The sequence below is a fragment of the Lampetra planeri genome, chromosome 5, assembly GCF_965212315.1.
Source record: "Lampetra planeri chromosome 5, kcLamPlan1.2.h2, whole genome shotgun sequence".
Classification (NCBI taxonomy): domain Eukaryota; kingdom Metazoa; phylum Chordata; class Hyperoartia; order Petromyzontiformes; family Petromyzontidae; genus Lampetra; species Lampetra planeri.
In genome coordinates, this window is record NC_136111.1 from 2,526,485 (window position 1) to 2,548,782 (window position 22,298).

Below are 22,298 nucleotides of genomic sequence, written 5' to 3' on the forward strand. Positions count from 1 at the left end.
CTTGCCACGCATTACAGTGAAACGAGATGCAAAAGACCTTTGCCGTTGTTTGACCCACTGACGAACGCTCTGCTCTCTTGCATGCGGCCGCCAGTTCACCTTATTTTGGAAACAAACCTTTAAAATACCCCGTGTGTGTGTATATGTTTGAACTTCTTTCGCATCACACGTAGCATCTGCGATTAGCTCGGTTGGCTATGTACGGCGTGAAAGAAGTTCAATGTACATACGTAACCAACCATGCTAATCGGAAGTGCGGGGCCCTATTGTATACTCTGGCAGCGAGGCAGCCGTGGAAATTGAGGGTAGGGAGGGACGCGCGCTGGTACAAACCGGCTTCATGCTATATAAAGATTCTCAACATTCATCCTCCCCACCACCCATGGTGGGAATCCTACCCATCGCACCTCCGCAACACCAAGCTGGCGTGGGCGCAGAGACGGGACACGCCAGCGGACGACCATGGACAAAGTGCAGGCCATTCGCTGTGCTCGCTCGTTCAGCTGCTCATTTCATTTCATGCATTATAATCAGAATATGTATCTAGACTGGAGGAATTCAGTGAGCTATACAGCTCACATATGTTCATTAGGGGCACTGGGTAAGAACGTTACATCAAACAATACAAGAACATGATAGTAGTGGAAAGTACAGGAAAGGTAAACAAATCAACCAAACAAACAAATACAACTAAACCGTCCCCATCCTACCAGACAAAGCCCACTGAGGTATTAACTTATTTTTCCAAAAGCGGCCTGGCCACAAATGATAGCTCAACAAAGTAGCCAGCTGGGCCAGCATTGGGCAACACCTGGCCCACCTTTTCACCCAGGCAACTGGAGAGCACAGACGAAGTGTTACTAACCTAATGTTAAAACTTAACAAATATCTTGAAGAGTCACAAATGAGAAACGAACAACTATAGTGTTAACAAAAATTGTACGTAATTTTCTTAAACGTGAAATCCAATGAATGGTCCTCACATTATCCGGGACACTTTTTACAGCGCCCAGCCAAGGCTATTTAAAACACCGTGAGCATCAACCGAACGCCACGAGGAAAATGCTTGCTATTGCATGCCCTTGTCAAGTGTGCCCTTATCCATTGCACGAGTGGGCGAACCATGTGAATCGAATCTTAAACGATTCACATGCACGAACCTCACTTTGAAAGCTCATGGAATGGTCAGGAAATTTCACACATTCAAAATCCCATAATTATGATTTTGGAAATAGTTTCTTCTGGAAGGGTACATTGAGGATTTTTTTTACATATCATTGCCATGCCATTTTCTGTTTCTTATCAGATCTGTAGACTTGGTTACAAAGGAAGGAGGGCTCTGGAATGTTCTTTACAAACTGGTGGAATTAACTGCAGTACAAACTCATCAGGCTGGCCTTCAAAAACCAAGAATATGATCGATGTGCATTGACATGACCGTACAAGCCCTTTTGTCAATCCACTGTTGGATGAGAGGCTTCCCACGCCATGCAGGTTGTGGGGTTTATTTCACTACTTCACCACGCTTATTAGCGTGGGCTAGGAACGCGTTAATGCATTAGCCGCGTCCGTCTAGTGTGGGGTCACGAAGGAGTGCAACTCCTTTAATCCACGTCGTTGATGTGGGGGAACCGATTGGCGGATCCTATAATCCGCAATACACCACGGGAAAAATCGAAAATTGGCGAATTGTTGCAAAATGTACGAGTTTTCAGTCACACGACTCCACAAATCTACAAAAAAAATGCAATTTTAGGAGTTATCCCTTTATAAAAAATTTGGCAAGGCCAAAATATATACATAGTAATGTACATCGTAAGATAAACTGCAGCAGAAACCATATGGAGGGGCGCATTTTGCATACAAACGTTAAGAGGCTGGCATGCCTGCCCACTGCTTCATGAGGGCAATTCTTCGGCTACAGCTTAAAACAGCAAAATGCTGTGACAGGGCACGTGCTGCACAGCACAATGCTGTCACAGGGCACGTGCTGCACAGCACAATGCTGTGACAGGGCACGTGCTGCACAGCACAATGCTGTCACAGGGCACGTGCTGCACAGCACAATGCTGTCACAGGGCACGTGCTGTACGGCACAATGCTGTGACAGGGCACGTGCTGCACAGCACAATGCTGTCACAGGGCACGTGCTGTACGGCACAATGCTGTCACAGGGCACGTGCTGCACAGCACAATGCTGTCACAGGGCACGTGCTGCACAGCACAATGCTGTCACAGGGCACGTGCTGCACAGCACAATGCTGTCACAGGGCACGTGCTGCACAGCACAATGCTGTCACAGGGCACGTGCTGTACGGCACAATGCTGTGACAGGGCACGTGCTGCACAGCACAATGCTGTCACAGGGCACGTGCTGTACGGCACAATGCTGTCACAGGGCACGTGCTGCACGGCACAATGCTGTCACAGGGCACGTGCTGCACAGCACAATGCTGTCACAGGGCACGTGCTGCACGGCACAATGCTGTAACAGGGCACGTGCTGCACAGCACAATGCTGTCACAGGACACGTGCTGCACAGCACAATGCTGTCACAGGGCACGTGCTGCACAGCACAATGCTGTCACAGGGCACGTGCTGCACGCTGGGGGGAGGTCCGCTCCTGAGAGCCCCCCTTCCCTCTACAATGCACTCATCCCCCCATCCCTTCCCTCCTCATCCACAGCACCAAACTTCTGCCTCTTTGAGCAGCAAAAGGTTAAGTAAACATTTTTTTCGATTTTGAAAATCGCTTTTAATCGTTGATGTGATGTATTGCCTATATTTACCCAAACATCGACAGAGAACTGGACATTGGGCGAGCCGAGCATTCAGTCCGGTAGCGACTGGCTCCGGGGTTTTTCAGTTCAATTGAAAATGTCGGCGTTGTCTGCGGACGGACGGATGGACGGACGGATGTTTGGCCGTGAAAAAAGAGAAAAATCCGAGCGCTCGCTCGTAAGAACTTAACCTTGGGCTCCATTAAAAACAAGTTTAGCCGTGGAGGGCGAGGAGGGGGGGGGGGCAGCGGGGGGAGGAGGCTGAGGAAGAGAGTGATGGAGCAAGCACAGCGTGTGGGGGACAAGGCTGGTTGATGCCGTCACAAAAATATGACCATGCCTTGTTAAAAAAAAGTATAATACCACATTGTGTTTCATTGTGTAGCTGGCCGTAGTGCGCTTAATCTGAAGAAGGGCGTCGATGTTTTTTTTACCGAACGTCTACGGCTATTGCAGAGTAGTTTTTTTTTTCTTCAAATGAAACGTACTTCATGCACGGGGCGCAAGCGAGGTTTAAGAAAGATTTCTCTACCATCGGCCAAAACCATGCATCAGATTTTCTGAAAAAGATTAATTCATTTAAATTACGATTGTCCCTAGCCTCTGTATACATTAGAACACAAGGATAAGATAATGTAAGAGTCCCGAAGGATCACCTCCACACTGGTATGTTGCAGATTTAAATAAATTATTTTTAAATCCATACCAATAGCAGACATCCATATAAAAAACACGTAGTAATGAGACACAGAGGGAACTGCTCTCGGAGTAAATAACGAGATAAATGATACCAATTTAGCTTTATCTGTGAAGCCCTGTGTTTTATACCTGCTGTCATTTTCTGCATCTGCAGGATTTGGGTATACCATTAACATTTCAGAACAGTATTTTGAGTGTGCAATTTTTATTGACTCTGCTGAGATCATCAAACTTTTAACGCCTATTTTGCTATGAATGGTTCGTGCCAATTTGGACGTATCTGATCCAAGGCATGAATATCTAAGCGAAGCTTCCTCATTACCCTGGCATAAGCAGCCACTGAGACATGCCCAGAAAAATGTGAGAGACGGTGTTGTTAATTTATCATATGTCGTGAAGGGGTGCATGCATGGAATTACAATGAGACGCACGAACGAAAATTCATGGACCGCTGATGAAACGCAAATTAGACGCATCATGTCGACTGTATGTATGATGTGTATGTTGAACTTATTTCGCACCGTACGTAGCCAGCCGTGCTAATCGGACTGCGAATGTACGCACGCGTGCTTGGGCGAAGAAGTGGTGGCATCCGAGAGGATGACCACCGTGGAGATGACTAATTTGCGCGCTGTGAAGAAGGGCCATTGGTGTTGTTATTGAGATGAGGTCAGTTCGTGTGCGGGCGCAACTTGGATTGTGGCATCCCAGGGGCTCTTGAGGTATGGTGACAGCATGGCGAGGCCTTCATCCAGCAGTGAACTGACATTGTCCGATGATGACGATAACGATGAGCAATTTAACATTCATTTTCACAAAATACGAACTCACAACTGCCCACGCATGCACATCCCGGGTGGAGGATGGGGGGGGGGGTGCGTGGTGCGTGACGTCAGCACGCACCGACGCAGCTCCACGCTGTGGAATGTGGGTGACGTCATTACGCAGACGTGCGCGGTGACGTCATCGCAGCAAATTTTCCCGCCCGCAAATATTCATTTTTATACATTTCGCATTGTAACGTTGTAAATGATCATGTTATTAGTGTTACACTGTGAAGGCCAATTATTAGCATATGGCGCCTACCCTAACCTCTCCTTAACCTCTCCCACCTGTTCTGCTCAACGTCACCATAACTAACACCGCCAATTTAAACAATAGCGCCACCCTATCATCGTATGCACAATTTCATAACGCCTTGGAACAATGCGCTATATACATCTAAATAAGATAAGATGGTGCAGGGCAGTGATTTGCCTTGCATTCGGCGGTACAGCAAGTAGGTTTGCAGTACTTGAGCGATGTTTATTATATTTATATCCTGTGTATTGAAACGGCAGTGTTCCTCTCCATGCCAGAGTACTCGCATAATTGAAAGGAATTTGCTAAATATCCCAAAGGGAAACTGTCTCTAAAATGAGTTTTAACCCTCGCTGAAGCTTTACTGGATAAAATAAGTACTGTATATAAATACAAACGTCAGATTGTGTGCCGTTAATTTTGCATGCAAATTCTTTATTAGACTCCCTTTCACTAGTTATATTTCTCATTTGTTAAATACAAATGTTCAATGTAACCATATTTCCATTTTTATGTCTCCCAAACATCAGCGCAAAGACCAGATAGGTTATTGCACCGAAATTTGTGACATCAGCTTTCCTGTTGGACTAAAATACAATGCAGTGTTCCAGAGATTTCTCACGCAGGATTGCGACACATTTTATATCTTACCGCAATTTGCAGCAGAAAGGCTTACAGACATATCAGCGACAAAATACGAGTTGTTTGGCAGTGACGCACAAGCACAAATAACAAAAAATTACATTAATTAGTCAATCACACCGTGGGCCTTAAAATGGACCTTGTTCAAAGCACACAACTCATGTACATGCCTATGAAGGTCCATTGCCCGAAACGTCACGGATTATACACTTTTAGGGCAGTGCTGTTGACGAATGTGTTGAGCTGTCACAAAAAACAGGTCGGCATCTCAGTGGGTGAACGCTTACCTCATGGCTACACAGGTCTGCTCCGTATCAAGATGCCAATACTGGTGTATTTGCTTTCGCTCGTTCGCAAGTAAAATGGAAGAGGAGAGACTATGAAAGAAAGTATACCATCACAGCAGTCCATTCAGAATTTAATATCTATAAAAGACATTGCAAACAAATAGAAACAGGACATGCTCTTGTAATGAAGTGCGTTCAGCCGTGGCGCTTGGCGGCATAGAGGCAAACTCGACAAAGGCGTAGGGCCCCACGCAGCGAAATAATCTGAATATTCATACTGGAGAAATCCGATGAGCTATAAAGCTCTTTTTCACAGATGTTCAGTAGATGTTCAGTAGATCTCCAAAGGGGGATGATATTCATCAAAAATATATATGGGTGTGCCAAACAGCTTGAATTCAAATCCTAATATGTATAAAAAGATAATAATTCTAATGCGACAATGAAAGATATGTTTTATTGTATTGTATTATTCAGCATATGTTTGTACATGCAGCGGGAATCGATTTGTACTGAGACCTGGTACCGGAATTGCTGTGTTGAACTGTCTCACGGTACACTACCGTTTTGATCGATCTCGGCTGCCTGAGAAACATATCCGGGTTTGGCTCTGTGGAAAGGTCACATGTAGGCGACCCGACATGTGCTCCACCAGGGGTAGGGGTCAGTGAGGGTCAGGGCTTAGACCGTCAAACATCGAACGGTATGGTGCGTACAGTATTCACATGCTTTTCTCTACACATCTCTCCCTCCCGTCTTCTTCTGAGTCCATCTCTCTCTCTCTCCTGTCACCTGAACACATTTCTTGCATGTCTCGTCTATTTCGTCTAAACGCCTCGGCCGTCTCCGACCCATCCTCTCACGACTACATCACTCTCCTATGAATCCATCCCTTGCATCTCGTCCAAATGTACAATTTGATTAATTGCGGTCACACGACCTCCGTGACAGCACAGCATGAGGATACTTTCGTCCAAGCGGTGGATTGACAGGGCTGTAAATCATAACTTACCATAGGTCATCTAACCGTTCAAATTCTAGTTTTGCATATATGGGTAATATAAGCATTATTATTCAAGGTTTCATACACAAGTGGCATGTGTCTTGCTGAAAGGTGAGTCAAGAATAGCGTCTGACATGTACAGTAAAATGGATTTCTGTTCTTCCCACACATGCCCCGGGGGACACGAGGGGGCTTATGTATACACGGCACCTACTGCAACACTCTTTAAATATTAATGACAACATCAGTTACATCTCCCTTTTCCTTTTATGAAAGCCAATGACGACCAGGCAAGGGGCAGTGGCTGTTTATAGGACGGAGATGGAATGGTGGCGTTTGAGTGATGGGGTACTTAAAAAAAAATTGATACACTGTATGGTAATTACGTATCGGTTCCGTAGTTATGATGGTCTAAAAATATAAATCGAGGGGAAAATGGGCATGAACGGAGAACAATCTTTAAGACAATAGATGCAAAGAGTCCACTAAAAATATTTCTTTTTTTTCTCCCTCTGTCGGCTGAATTTTTTTTTAACCCCTCGGCTGTAACAAAAATAGCAGATGACGTACATTTATGAATTCATGACAACGCGCGTTAGATTAAGGGCATGGGCATATAAAAAAAAGGATTCTGGGTGGTATCCAAAAGTCCTCGAGTATAAAATGCCAATACGAGTAAAATAGCAGGATTTTAGCCAGCACCAACATCCGTGCACATGCACACATACAGCATAGTGTGAATCTCATCGCGTGTCCATCTAGATGGACACATTTTATACGCTCGTAGATGGACACAAATTGGGAGTACATCATAAGGCATGTAATTAGACGTGCACACGATATTTTACGAAAACATAAACACACCAGAAAAGCACTCCGTGGCTCAGCGCGTGCAGCGAGCGGCTCGCAATTGGAACCCAGTGAGTTCAAGTCCTGGTTGCGGGTTTGGACTCGGCTCATCATCCCTCCGGGGTCGATACAATGCGGTACCACTTTGTGGGGAAATCAACAGTGGTTTGTCCTTTGGATGGACTCGCCAACACTCTAGGAATGTAGAATTTCCGCTCCCAGCTCAGGGCTCTAAATGGGAGATGACCACAGCTTCGGTGCTAATTTGAGCAGGAAACCACCACGACGATTCTTTTACGCACAACAACGCCCCCACCCCACCTGCCAGTCATAAAGAGTTTTACATTGAACGTATTTGCAGCGAACTGTTGGGCAAAAATTATTTTATGGGGGCTCTAATGGTTACAATTCCAAATAAATATCGTATGCACGTCTTTTAGCTGACCGATTGACGAATATGAATTGGTCGCTGTGCATCGCAACAGAAATAATACGCTTCTTTAAGGTAGTGAAAATAACGGCATTCTTTTTTGCGTAACACTTGAGCATATTACTTCAATTACAAAGTGTGTAGCGTTGAGCACGTATTTAAAATATATATCAGCATCCATTTTATACGCTTCACTGAACTGCGTGCTCCCCATTACGGAATCAGCATCTGTACGGCTGTAATCTGTCTTGCTTGTCCCGTGGCCTCATTTTGTCACTCCACCTTCCTCATTAACCGACCCGCCGAGTTCATTCCCCCGTATCCACCGTGCGACATTATTATTTTTTTACCTCGGCGTTATCCACTTTACAACCTTGCGCTAATGGATGCAGGGAGAGCACGGCAAGGTTAAGGATGCAAAACGTCGCAAGGGTGTTTTTCAACGGGATTCTCTAAGGTTTTTTTTTTTATCCCAAGGAAAATTTGAACTTTTTCGTGAAATCCCAATCGCGGCGGAGGTCACATGGGACATGTAAATTTAATGCCATTTTTGCTGTTTGCATTTCGCGATGTGAACTTCGTGTAAACAGGGATGTGCAACCCTACAGCGTGACCTTGTTTTAAAAGAGGCGGGGTGGGGGGGGGCAGACGCATAGAGAATCTCAGGGGAGCACGCACACGGTCAGTGTTAAACAAACTTTAAACAAACGTTAAACATGAGCAAGAGTACGTTCTGCCATTTACCTATCGTACATGAGGGAAAGCTGTCATCCCTGGTGTTAAATATTTCACCGACTATTTTTTTTTAAATCACTGTCAAGATTTTTTAAGGGAGCGCCGAGCCTTCCTACAGCAGGGAGGGGTGGGGGGCTCAGCCCCCTCCAGCCCCCCCCCCCCCCGATCCCCTGACGCTTCGGTGTCGCGAGTGTGGCTCACCAAGCCAATGCGGTGCACGATGCACTCAGCCAATATCGCAAGCAGGACGTGGGTCACGATGTGCAACATCACGCAGCAGAAATCCGATAGGATTCAATAATCTGCAATGCAGATCGACGCAACACAAAGCAATGCAAGAGAGATAATTCACACGTTTGTCGGTTTAATCCCTCCCTGGTGAGATCACCCTCCGAACAGAATCAGAATATTTATTTATACTGGAGGAATCCTATGAGCTATGAAGCTCTTTTTTTTACAGATGTCCAGTAGGGGCGGTTAAGAAGGTTACAACAAGAATCAGTACAAAAACACGATAGTACTATGGGAACCTCATTTGCCAGTAAAAATATGATAATTGGTTCTTTACCCTTCTATCTGGCAACAAAACTGACACCTTTTTACAAGGAGTCATGTTTGAATAGACCGCAATACCTGCAGTCATAAAACAAACAAAAGAACATAACTCTGATAATGTGCACTGTCCTTGAAGTTGATTGGTCCACACCCGAGACAGCTTTCCTTAGAGCCTAGTCTCACATGGGTTGGACCAGATGACGCCAAAAGGCGTCATCTGGTCTAGCCTAGTCTCACATGGGTTGGACCAGATGACGCCAAAAGGCGTCATCTGGTCCAACCCATGTGAGACTAGGCTCTAAGGAAAGCTGTCTCGGGTGTGGACCAATCAACTTCAAGGACAGTGCACATTATCAGAGTTATGTTCTTTTGTTTGTTTTATGACTGCAGGTATTGCGGTCTATTCAAACATGACTCCTTGTAAAAAGGTGTCAGTTTTGTTGCCAGATAGAAGGGTAAAGAACCAATTATAACACGATAGTAGTGCAGAGTATAAGAAAGGTAAACAAATCACCCAAACACGTACAAACGAAACTAAACCATCCCCATCCGCCAGGCAAAGCCCACTGAGGTATCAACTTATTTTTCAGAAGCGACCTGGCCACAAATGATAGCTCAACAAAGTGGCCCATCATCTAGACATTAATAGCGATAAAATAATCTAAATCATCTTAACGCATGTTTCTGAATTGTGGAGAGGAAAACCGGAGGACCCGGAGAAAAAAAAGCCAAGGGGAGAACATGCAAACTCCAAATATACAGCAGCAGGAGTCAGGGTTGGGATGGAACCTCCAACCTCCTGCGTACCAGGCGAGGAAGATGACGTCACACCACCGTGGCGGCTCTTCCTTCCCTTCCCACCACTCGCATATTTTCCACGAGTATCGCTCCATCAAGTCTCCAACAACTAACTGGGCCAGCCTAACTAATCTCTCATTGGTCAACTTGAGCCAGCGGTGGAAATTCCACCTTCCCGTGGCGGGGGACGAGAATGATGAAATTACTCCTGTTGACTTTCCTACATTGGTGGTAAACATGTTGATGGATGCTGGAAGAATGACGGGTTTGAGTTGAGCCTCCATTCACCAATCACAGTTGTTTAGACCTCACTCCTATGAAAACAAAACCGATTTTTTTTTCCCCTTCACACCCTTGTATCCTGCAGCCCTCTGTAAAAACGGGGGTCACTGGACAAAGGCCTGACAGGAAAGAAAATGCGTCCGGGACATTTTCACCTCCATTCCTATACGGCAAGAAAATCTAAGAGGAAAAAACTTCCCCTCCACATTAAAGAGTCACCTTCGCTCACTAGTTTCCTCACTCAAAACCAACTTATTTTCCCTAGCTCACCCCACAACCCCTTAATCTCCCCTGAATAACCACCGCCGTTACTGCTCCTTCTTCATATTCTCATTATGCGGCGGTCACTCATTGCCCATTCATTCACTCCATTCATCATCGTTTACTATCATCAATTTCGTTTTCACCGAATTCACGCATCACAGACTTGCCCATTGCTTCCTCTCATCTATTTGATTCACCTCATCTCCACCATTACATTCAGATGTTGTATCGTTCTTAACTCTCTGTAAAGCACCTTGGTTAAGGCGCTATATCAATTACGTTAAGATAAGGTCTATCCACCTCTGTGCTACTTCTGAACCCGAGCCTCAAGCTCTCCCCGAGGCCTACGTTGGGGCGCCATCGTCGATTGCGAGCGGTGTTCCTCCAACCGCAAGCTCACAACTCCGCGGGGCCCCATATACCCACACACGCCTCATCCCCGATTAGCACGGTCGGCTCTGTACATTGGGAAAAGAAGTTCAACGTACAGACATCTCTCACGTGCGTCCATGTGGCACATTCCGAACCCTGCTGTCGCCAAAGCCTCTGATCAATCTTTACCTGGTACCCCGACTACTCTAAACTCCCAACTCTACGCTCCACGTTAAGTCCCTCTAAACGCCAGATGATCCTGGCAAACACTGCCAAACTCCTCACATGTCAATACGACCGATTCTCCGTGATTCTGAGATCATTCCACTGGTTTCCGTATAGATTTCCAATCCAAATCTACCACAAGATCAATGCCATTATTTTCTGGTTACTCCACGGCAATGCTCCCACTTAACTCTCTGATCTTATCTCAACTCGCTCTCTTTTCTCTGATGCTAAGCCGCTCCAAGTCCTCTCTCAAATCCTCCCATCAGCTCCTGACCATGGGAGATCATTCCTTAATCTCTGCTGTCTGGAGCTCCCATACAATGGGGTGTGTTCATTACTGGCTTCCCTCATTCAAATCACAACGAAGCACTCTCCCCATTTTCTTCATCTATGATTAATAACCATATTATAGGTTAATCCTTGATCAATTCACAGATCTCTTCCCACGTTGTACTGGTCAAGAGGGTTTTTTGACCATACTTCGCCACGCTCGTTACTGCTGATATCACTCGACACGAACGTTATCCGTTACCAGGATTCTAGGTCAGGCTCACCACTGCGTCACCACTCCATTCCTTATTCAGAGCACAGTTTTCTACTCTCACCCACTCACTTGCTATATATATTATCCTTATAGCCCTGATGTGCACACTTGCCTACCACCCACAATACCCTACTAAACATGTGTCAGATTTGACCCAAGCTACACTGTGTCTTGCAATAAACTATTTTTACATGTTTTATAAATATAAATGCCACGGTACTAGAACGTGACTGCAAGATGTTACCGTGTAGTTCCTATAAGGTTACACCTTCTACCTGAACGCACACCCTACACTCGCCTACCATCAGCAACCCCCCCCCCCCCCGCCATCATCCAACACCTGGCCAATGGGCAGGTGGAGGTAGTGGATTAACTATCCTATCGGATTGCCTCGTGGTGCCGCAATGGAGAGCTGTGTTGAATGATGGAGCCTGGGAATAATGAAGGAGTGGGATGCAGGGGGGGGTGAGAGAGAGGGGGAATGTGCCTACGTTCACGTATGAAATACGCAAGACACATGGTGGCTCCGTGTATTGCCATCGCAACATTTATACGATCACACCCATGGGACCTCATTTCCACCTATCACAAAGCCAGGGGCAGATGAACAGCTGGAAGCTACTGAGAGGCGGGGAGAGATCATCCCAACGATTTAGAGGTGATATGTGGCCTGTATACAGAGGCTCATTGGGGAATTGTGCTGCTCCCAGAGAATAAAAAGGATCCTTGGTCTCTCCTTCAAGGGATTCTTCAGACGCAGTGAGGCTTTATTCCATAAACCAGGGAACATTACTATTGTCGTCATTTATTATGATGTTCTATTATTATTATTATTATTTTAAACTGGCTGGGAGTTATGACACACATTGATAAAAATAGGAGATGGAGTTGGTGGATTACATGGAGGTGATGTTTGGGCAACGAAAAGCTTGTGGGAGTTTTGAGTTTGTCCTTTTATTCATGTATTCCACATTCTGTCTCCCGGTGTAATTCCCGGCATACATTTTCATCCTGGAATGCATTTTTTTAAATAATGCCCTTGCCTAAAAAAAAGCTAAACAAAAATAGAAATTGGAATGACACAGTTGGAAATATATATATTTTTTTAAACGTAAAAGCTCACATGCTGTATAACTCCGATGTGGATGTTACGCGCGTCCCGTATGCATGTCCTCATGGTAAGGTGAATATTTTTTTTACCAATTACATACTGCGTGTACACGGGGAAAATCTGATGGAGAAATCCATGATGCGCATCATGAACTTTATTCAATTAGCTCGGCGAAGTCAGGAATCATTAACTTCAAGATTATCCTTTATATTTTAAGCAATTATATTTTTCAAGTGGACCGGAAGCACAAGGATACAGTACTTGACTACAGTGCCAAGAGATGGATTGAATGCTAGAGGGGCAATGTTAGCTGCATTAACAAATGTGAAGAGCAGAGGGAGTGACGTTTTTTTATTTATGTCACTGGATTCGCAATATTTTATTATTTTTACACCACGCTTTTGACTTTATAGCCATGAACCTCTTTACAAAAATGGACGCAGAAACACAAACGCACGTTGTATATCGAATCGAAGCTGCACTTAATGCACACAGGCTGACACGATTTTAGAGGCAAGAAAAACTGCCGTTAAATTCAAAAGTCACGTTTGGGTTAGGCCCACCAAAATGTTGGGGACGAGGCCACGGACATTTGGGCGAGGGCCACGACAAGGCACTGAAGCACGTGTGTTGTGGATGTTGTGCAAAGCAATAATAAATTGGGTGCCCGCGGCTGCACCAGTGCAGCGAACTTACTTTGGATTATCTCTCGGAAAGCCAACGCCGCCGCTGAGTCGGGGACCTCTGTGACAAAAGACTTTCCCTCATCGCAGCACCGCCCTAGAGCGGCGACGACAGAGAGAGAGAATACACCGAGCGCGACCTATTATTAATTACCGCCGCATTGAACGTGTTATGGTGCATCGTAGTCTAAGGTGAATGGACGTGGAACTGTGGGACGTTAACTTTTCCCTATTAGATTTACTCGTGAGTTTCATTGATATTCAATTAAGAGGTTACTTCAACTGGTAGAAAAAAAAGTTTAGAAAATACAACTTGTTCTCGTGGTTATGTGATTGGTTACCTAAGTTGACCGTTACTCATCTCACTCCAATACCTATCCGTCATCCTCTCGAAGAAGAGGTGCTGACATTAAAACTGCAGGATCTAGCGGAAGGAAGCGATGGCAAGGTGTTGTGGCATCAACCGGGCATTGGTCATGATGACCTCTTGACAACATCGCACACAGTCACTGATCGTAAAAAAATTGAGCTGTGACATGCGTGAGCTTCCTGGAGTGAAGATGCAATGCAAACAGCTCATCTTTGTAGACACACACTCCTACACCCGCCGTGTGTGTGCAGAGCCATTGGCGTGAGGCTGAAGCTTCATTCGTGAGAAGAAGAAAAAAAGGACTTTAGATTTAGGTCAGGCGTGCCATTACAGTGCTCGAGTCACATCAAATTGCAGTTTAGAAAAACACGAGGTGATGTCGCAGGGATGTCACGAGAGTGACTCATCTGACCTAATGGTTTGTCTGTCCGTAACTGAAAGGTCTTTTATCTTTCTCATTAGCAAAGCTTCAATCTCGTGCTGCACGAGAGCATGCAACCCAGGAAGGTATTTGCAGGAAAAGAGGCAAATGTTTTTTTTCTGGGCTGCTTCTTCCTTGGAAGGGAAACGTGCCTTTGCATGCACAATGGGTGTTGCTGACACAGATCCCACTGGGGGAAAACTGCATCTTTTCAATGCAGTACATTTATTAAAACAATACATTTTCCAGCAAAAAAAAAAGCAACGATTTCCGAAATATGACAGTGCCGACGGACAAGATCCAAAAGCGTTGCTTCATCACAACGAAATCCTAGGCCTACGCACAAAGGCAAAGGTAGGCGAGTCCTAGGTCTACGCAAAAAGGCAAAGGTGTTGGCCGCGTAGGCGAGTGCTGTGGCTCCCAGACCTGCGATCCGCAGGCCACTCGTGGGTCTGCAAAAACCGTGGGAAGCGCTCCGCGGGACCGGTATTGATACTACGATTCAAGGTCGTTTTAATTGATAAAAATTGTGTTGGTGTGCGCGGTGGGCCGGTGAAGATCGTCCTGGGGGGTTGACGGCAGTGAGCGGGTGCAGAAAGATTGAGGAGTACTGCTGTGGCACACGGCACAGTTCACTCGACCCTCTTGTGCGAAGAGGACGGACGGCATTTGGAGAGACCAAATGCACGAACAACAACCACAACCCTTGAAGGTTGTCTATTCTCTCTCTCTCTCTCTTCATCGGCCACTGAGTAGGCGTTCATTAATTCGCTTACGGGTTTGGCATGTCCAGAGTCCTGACTTCGGGACAGTGTCCAACAAATTACGGGAGACACTGCCACACGCCAGCAGCTGTGCCTCATTCATTCTGGGCCCTGGGTGTGCCCGCCTGTTCCATTCCTCATTGCCCCTTCGCGCAGGGATCATGTGACAGCTGTTCAGCAAACAAGTACAAACATAGCCTGTGCCGTGTGCGAATAATTTGTTCGCCGACTCAAAAGGTCGGCGCATATTCTGAGGGCACAGTGGGCTGTGTGAATTCTCCACTCGAGAATAAGACGCCTTTCATCGTTGCTCAACTCTGAACCAATTGCCCCATATGCTCCGGCAAAATACTGCGAGTGCTTTTGGAAAGCTAAAACTTGAAAATGAAGAGCAACATGCCGACGTCTGTGAAGAAGCGTAAAATAGCTGCTTTGAAACACGTGGATTGGCAATGTGAAATTACACTGAGAAACATAAAGAAAAACACGTGGATGTGAGGACGTATGCAGACACATTGCCGCTGGGCGAGAAAATTTAAAGCGTTGCACCCAATGAAGGGAATGTGCTGGAGAGCACGTCCAGCTTGGAGATGGAGTGATAAAATCAGCCCACATGTAGCTGCCTGGTGGATTCTTCAGATCGCAGGGCCGTGAGAGATTTCCCGGCAGATTAGGGGAAGTCTTCGTCCAGCAGCGGACTGACCACAGCTTGCTTATGATTGCGATGATGAAGAAATATAACCGATTCTCGTCATGTGTTTTATTTGGTCATTTATGTATTTAACAAAAAAACATGAATAGGAAATCTTAAACCGACCTATATTTAATGCTGGGTTCCCTACTCCACACGACTTGGCTCGAGTAGAAAGGAAGGAAGCAATATAGTTGTGAAAATATTCTCACCTAGCCTTGGGTCGAGGGGAAGCTTCGCCAGGAAAGGCACGTTCATGCTGCGGCACATTTCCACGGCGCCTCCCGTGCTGGGCGGGAAAATCTGCGACTCGTTCTGAAGAAGGCGGCAAGATAACGCTCATATAAACTGCTTGTGTTTAGTTTAGTTTGTCGTCCTTCTCCCATACCTCCCGATTAGCACAGTTGGCTATGTAAAGTGCGGGAGAAGTTCAACGTACATAGGTACGTACATAAACCGTCCCCCGTGTTACTCGTACGTCCATACCCAAATTCAACAGGATATCACGAAGTGTTGCCGAGCGATGTTTTACGCAGTTATACCTTGCACTTTGGGCAGATGAAGCCACTCATGTTCTCTACGACGCCGATGATTGGGAGGTTCACTTTCCTGCAGAAGTTGATCTCCTTGCGCACATCTTGCAAAGACACCTCCTGAATCAGAATCAGAATCTGGATTTAGCCTGGAGAAGTCCGACGGGCCATGAAGCTCTTTTTCACATATGTCCAGTAAGGGGGGGCGGGACATAAAGTTACAACAACAAAAATGCAACAAAAACGATAGGAGTGCAAATTATTGGAAAGTTAAGCACATAGCAATAAATAAATAAGTTAAAATTGTGTAAGTACATCAATTTCCAAGCTTGGGCAAGGCAGCAAAACAACAGCAAAAAAAACTGTCCCAGACTACATCAAGACAACAACAAATAGTCCCTCAATAAAATTTTACATTAAAATTGAACATGAAGAGTGAAGGACACAGTTCAGCACGAGTCCGCCGTCTCCGTGACGTCCTGGTACATTTCTTGGTCAGAAATAAATTGAGAATGCAAATCTAGTATTCTTTATTTAACTAAGAGATGAAACATAGGCCCATCGGGACACATGATACTCTTAGCCTCTGTGTGTTATATCAAGTTGTTAAGAAACCAAAATAATATCTATTTTTTACGTAACAAATTTAGATGAGTTTCACGATTATCTGTAAGAGATGTTGAGGCAATGCTGCACCAACATATACCAAGTGCTCTTGTTGTAAACATACTGTATTCTCTGGATTATAAGATACTTGTGTAAAGTGTAAAATGCAAAATATAAGTAATTATCATATTTTAATAACAATGCTGGTAACATAATGTACACGCCTCGATGGTCTCTTGCACCAGAATCTACGGCAAGGTCATCCACGGATAAGAGCAGCATCTCCCAAACCCAGCACACCAGGCAGCCTCCTCCATCTTGCTTCACCAGAGTACAGGGTGTCCATCTTGTTTCATGATTCAACGCCCCCAACCATTTTGTGTGGGGGTGACGCCCGACCGTTATGTAATCGGCCATAATCAAATCAAGATCACAACAAGACTCGATAGTAAACCGAACACAACTGTCGACAATGTTGTGTAATCTGGATCAGTTTTACGAGAAAGCAGTGGCATGGCGATAGCGCAACACAACGCGGATGCATGAAGTCGCCAATGTGCGGCTTTATCTGTCGACACAACGATCAGCAACGAGAGCGAGGTTTTCACTCAAAGCGGTAAACAGACAGATTTTTTTGCGGAGGATGAACTGCAATTCCTATAATGGCTTAAGTGTCACGAGTGGCCAATTGACCCCTTGTCAAATGTCAATTGCTGCAACCATGCCATAAGTAGGGCAATGAACGCAAGGAATGTTCCTCGCAAACTCCAGGGGTGTTCAACTCAACGCAAGTAACGGCAAAGGAAAAGTACACAATTATGATTTAATTGAAAATTTGAGACTATAACTGGATATGTGGATTAAAACCCGTGCTAATTGTGCAGCCAAGTGGAATTAAAGTTTACAATCGGTGAAAATTACCTGCTATGACTTACAAAAAAAATGGAAAAAGAGCTGAAAAGTGCACACGTAAGGTATGGAGACATTCATGTTTGGAATTACACCGACACAGAAAGAGGAACACTTAGAGCAGGGAACAAATGCAAGTCAGGGACATCACACTGACCATCAAGGCGAGTAAGAGGGCTTGGGAAGAATATGTCGTGAGAAGGGACGATGAAAAATAAGAATAGGTTTTACCCTTTCTGGCAATAAATAGTTGTGTTAAGATGTTCAAACACCAAATAGACACCTTTTGCAAGGAATCAAGTCTGCAATAGCCACACGTACTTGTGGTGAACATGCAAACAAACATGCTCTGATAATATCTGCATTGTCTTTGAAACTGATTGGCCTACACTAATCTTACCAGTGGCAGACCAGAGAACAACGCCAAAAGGAAAACAGTCACATGGTTGATGGATGTGACTGATGACGGAATGGTAGAGAACATTGCCCTGAGAGGACAACCCCACAGCAGAGACGGAGCGATGAGATCTGTCCATATGCAGGAGTGAGATGCGTTGTGGCATCGCAGGACGGTAGGGGATGGTGAAGACGTGGAAAGGCCTTCCTCCAGCAGTGGACAGACAATTGTTGATGATGATGGTGGTGATGGAAGGTTAGGAAAATTACACTATTTACATGGTGAGATAGAGCAGTGTTTTGTTTGAAAATATTGTTACCTTGAATTCTGTTTTAACTTTATTTAGCAAAACAAGACGGGGCGGGGACATGCCAACACGGCAAAGCCTTTGGGTTCATTGATTATCTGCGATCGCAGATTCCAATTTGAGAGAACTGGGCACGGGGATATGTGGGGCTGAAGAGTGCTGGAGAGTGGAATGTCTGCTCTGCTGATTTATCGTGAGGTGCGGCGGTGGGGGAGATGTAGGTATTTGCGTGGGAAAGGGGGAACGAGGGGAGGGCACAGGGGGAGGGTGGAGGAGGAGGACGGAGAGGACAGGATGGTGGGAATAGGGGATGGAGGAGTGGGGAGTTCTAATGCTCACCACTCCGAACAGTGTGGTTTGGTGATTAATTGGTATGGATAGGAATGGGGGGGTGTGTGGGGCAAATAGCTTTCAAGGCGTGTGATTTACATGGTTTCGTTCTGTGTTAAGAATTTCCAGAAATTATGCCCCCCCCACCCCCCCCCCCTTCCTGTTCTGTAACTGGTGCTGTGCACCGGGGCTCGTGTTGAGTTGAAATGAAATTTAAAAAAAAAAATAGTTGACTGAATTTCACGAGCCCTAAAAAGCTCTTAAAGGTTTAATCACTGTGAATTAACATAACACACATTGTGTATGCCTACGGCTGAAAAATATCACATCCTAAAAATATCTGGGCATTTGGTTGCATAATCATCTATACCTTAAGACATATAGACAAAACGTTACCAAGGTGTTTAAAATCTCTTTTTTTATATCCAGCTCTAATCAACGTATTCTCATTTCCTTCCCGATGATAATTGACTCTGGTCATGTGGGATAAAAATACACTGAAGCCACAGCCTGAAATGAGCTAGACCATGTCGGTCTTCCACCCAGCCCTGGAATTTCACCTCTCGTAAGAGTTACGTTGTCCATCATGGCCAACTCTATATATCTTCAAGAGAGAGTCCTTGCCTGTAACATCTGGCAGTTCACCAGCATTGAATCAAGCAAGCCCGCTGATAAGACGACATATGTCAAAACCGGCCCAGTTTGCTTGTATTGAATTTACTCCATGGAGGCTGCGAGAGCCAATGGATTATAGGGACAGTACTTTACATTTGATGTTTAAAGAGACAAATGTATGGTGAGAGGGAGACATTACCTGCTAATCTATTTTGTTAATATAATGTACCCGAATATCTTACCATCTCAAAAATATAATACAATGGTCAAAGTTTGAATGTAAATACTCTCTCTAAGACGTAACCCTTGCAGATAGGTAACGTATTAACTCAACAGACAAAAATAACAATGATAACCCCGGAGAGTCAGGCTGAGTCTGGAGGCTCCTGCTGTATTTGATGGGATGTTTGTCCAACAGCGATGGCACCAGCGTTTCCGCATGACACTTCACGTTCGCGAAGATTTACATTTACTCGCAAATACAACATTTGGTGAGTTTATTTGTGTCATTTAAGCGTTGATTTAATTTAGATTTGCCACACAGATGGTCCCGTTTAGCCAGCTGGCCGGCTATATCGTAAGGGAGTTCCGTGGTGTGTTAGTGCAGCAACAACAACAAAAACATCTACATTGCAGAGAACGAATACAGGATTCTGAACCATTTCCCGCTCCGATGACGCACGTGTAGCTGTACGTCATCATTTTTTTCTTCAGATTCCGTTCCCATGACGTACGTGTACATAATGAAAACGAAACAAATTTCGATTTAAAGCTTCGGACGCTGTCTTTCCGACAGCCCTGTTCTTCACCTGAGGACGGCTGCTTGCGTTGTGGCCGAAACGTCGTGAGAATTTTATTTTATTATTGTTTTATTTTTATTATTTTATTATTTCCGTTCTACGTGACTTTACCGAAAGAACCAAGAAGATGAAAACGAAACAGGAAGGAAAACTAAAATAAAATAACTTCATCTGTACCAAGGCTCCCACAAGGCTGTGTATGAGGGCGTGTGGCACAGTTTGGCACCAGCTATCACAGAGTGCCGTCCTGTCACTATGGTTATCTGCGGTGGGTAACAATGTCTTTAAAACAGCGGAGGCTACGCCTCTCTAAATAAAATGAACGCTAACCGCTGGCACGTTCCGGAATTCGGCGGTGAACGGGACCCACCACCCTGCAACTTGTAGAAGTCTCGGAACATGAAAGGGTTAAGGAATCTTGCGCACAACATTGCGCTCAGCAACAATGCCGACCATGTCAGCTTTCAACAGGTAGGAGGTTTTGCATTGCCCTTGACAAAGGTGTCACCTGGGGATTAACATTTCATGCAAACTAACAATACCTCATTAGTGTCACGCACCATGACCACCTTTGTCTTCTCTCTAGTCTCTCGTGTTGAACACTGGAATTGTACTTTCAGTTGAATTTCATCTTGTTTTCTGTTAATTTAATATCGTTTGCTACTTTGGTGTTCCAAGGTTAACCGTGTACATTATGTGATGTACTACATAACTTGGTGTGCTTTTGAGTAAATGTGATTTATAATTGCTGTACTCTTTGGTTCTTTTAGTAAAGGCACGTAGGTAGAAAAATAATAGATCACGACGTTTCTATTGCCAAACAAGCAATCGTCTTCAGGTGGGAGAGAAGAAGATTGATACTCTTAGGTTTTTTCGGTATAGTCACGTAGGTAAAAAATAAAATTAAAATTAATAAAAGTAAAATAACAATAAAAAATCACGACGTTTCGGAGGCAACACAAGCTTCCGTCTTCAGGTGGAACCGTCACAGCACGATTTCTGTATCAAGTAAAGAGAAATTCCAAGAGACCTGACCTTGTATATATACTGGTTGAGGGGGGAAGAGCCAGGGTAGGCCCCTGGATCGGAGTTTTTTATTATGGTAAGGTTGGTGCGGCTGAGGCTGCTGCTAGGAATGAGCCTTTGTTATGTAGACTGGTTGAGCTGGGAGGTGCCAGAGTTGTTAAGGTGCAGCTGCTGCTAATGGGACTGAGCCTTTGTTATGTAAATGGTAGAAGCAGAAAAGCAGGTAATTTTATTTTTTACCTACGTGACTTTACCGAAAAAACCTAAGAGTATGAATCCTTGCAGTCATGAAAGCTTCAAATCTAGAATTAAGAAGAAGATTGCTTGTGTGGCGATCGAAACGTCGTGATCGATTATTTCTCTATCTACGTGACTTTACCGAAAGAACCAAAGAGTATAGATTCCTGCAGTCACGAAAGCTTCAAATCAAGATTATAATTGCTGCTTTGATCTTTGTTTAAAGCAGGGCTGCCATTAAAGAGAATGTGCTGTGAAAGGAAACGTTTAATGTCAATGGGCTATCGCCTAGGTATAAATACATTTTTTTACATTACTTAACATTCAGTGTATATAAATACCATGTCTTTTGTTGAAACGTGTCACTGTGAAAATAATAGTGTAACCCTTAGCGTAATTACAGTTGAATAAAACTTTGATACGAAGATCTTACAAAAAAAACTGCATTTAACACGTTTAACGTAAACTTTACAATAAAAAAAAGAGTTGGCTGCGAATTCTGAAGCAACACCACAGCTGGTACATTTTAGGAAATAAAAGATATATAAAGTACACAGAGTTGTGCACGAGTGTACGTTCACGACTAGCACGGTCGGCTACGTACGGTGCGAAGGAGCTCAACACCACGCGCGTAACGTACGCACGAACCTGTGGCGTGGTGATGATCACTGCCCCGTCGAGGTTCGTTTCACTCAGATACTGGACGATGGACAGGTGCTCATCCGAGGTGCCCGGCGGAGTGTCCACCACGAGGTAGTCTACGGTGCCCCAGTTCACGTCCCGCAGGAACTGCTTGATGAGGCCTATCAGCAGAGCAGAAGATAACAACAGAGATAACACAAGGGTAGGGGAGGGGTCGCCTGAAAGCCAACTTCACCTCCGATTAGTACGGTTGGCTATGTAGGGTATATGTATGTACGTACATACATACATATACGTACGCACATACC

General features: G+C 44.9%; 1 protein-coding gene across 1 annotated transcript in view; it reads right to left on the bottom strand.

The window, feature by feature from the left end:
- Positions 1-22,298, bottom strand: part of NUBP1 (NUBP iron-sulfur cluster assembly factor 1, cytosolic) — a 51,661-nt gene that overhangs the window by 2,702 nt on the left and 26,661 nt on the right. Inside the window, exons 7-10 of the mRNA XM_078594058.1 lie at positions 21,997-22,151; positions 16,131-16,241; positions 15,801-15,903; positions 13,356-13,439 (exon numbers count right to left, since the gene is read on the bottom strand). Of these exons, the coding sequence (XP_078450184.1) occupies positions 13,356-13,439; positions 15,801-15,903; positions 16,131-16,241; positions 21,997-22,151 (453 nt within the window). The remainder of the gene's footprint in view (positions 1-13,355; positions 13,440-15,800; positions 15,904-16,130; positions 16,242-21,996; positions 22,152-22,298) is intronic.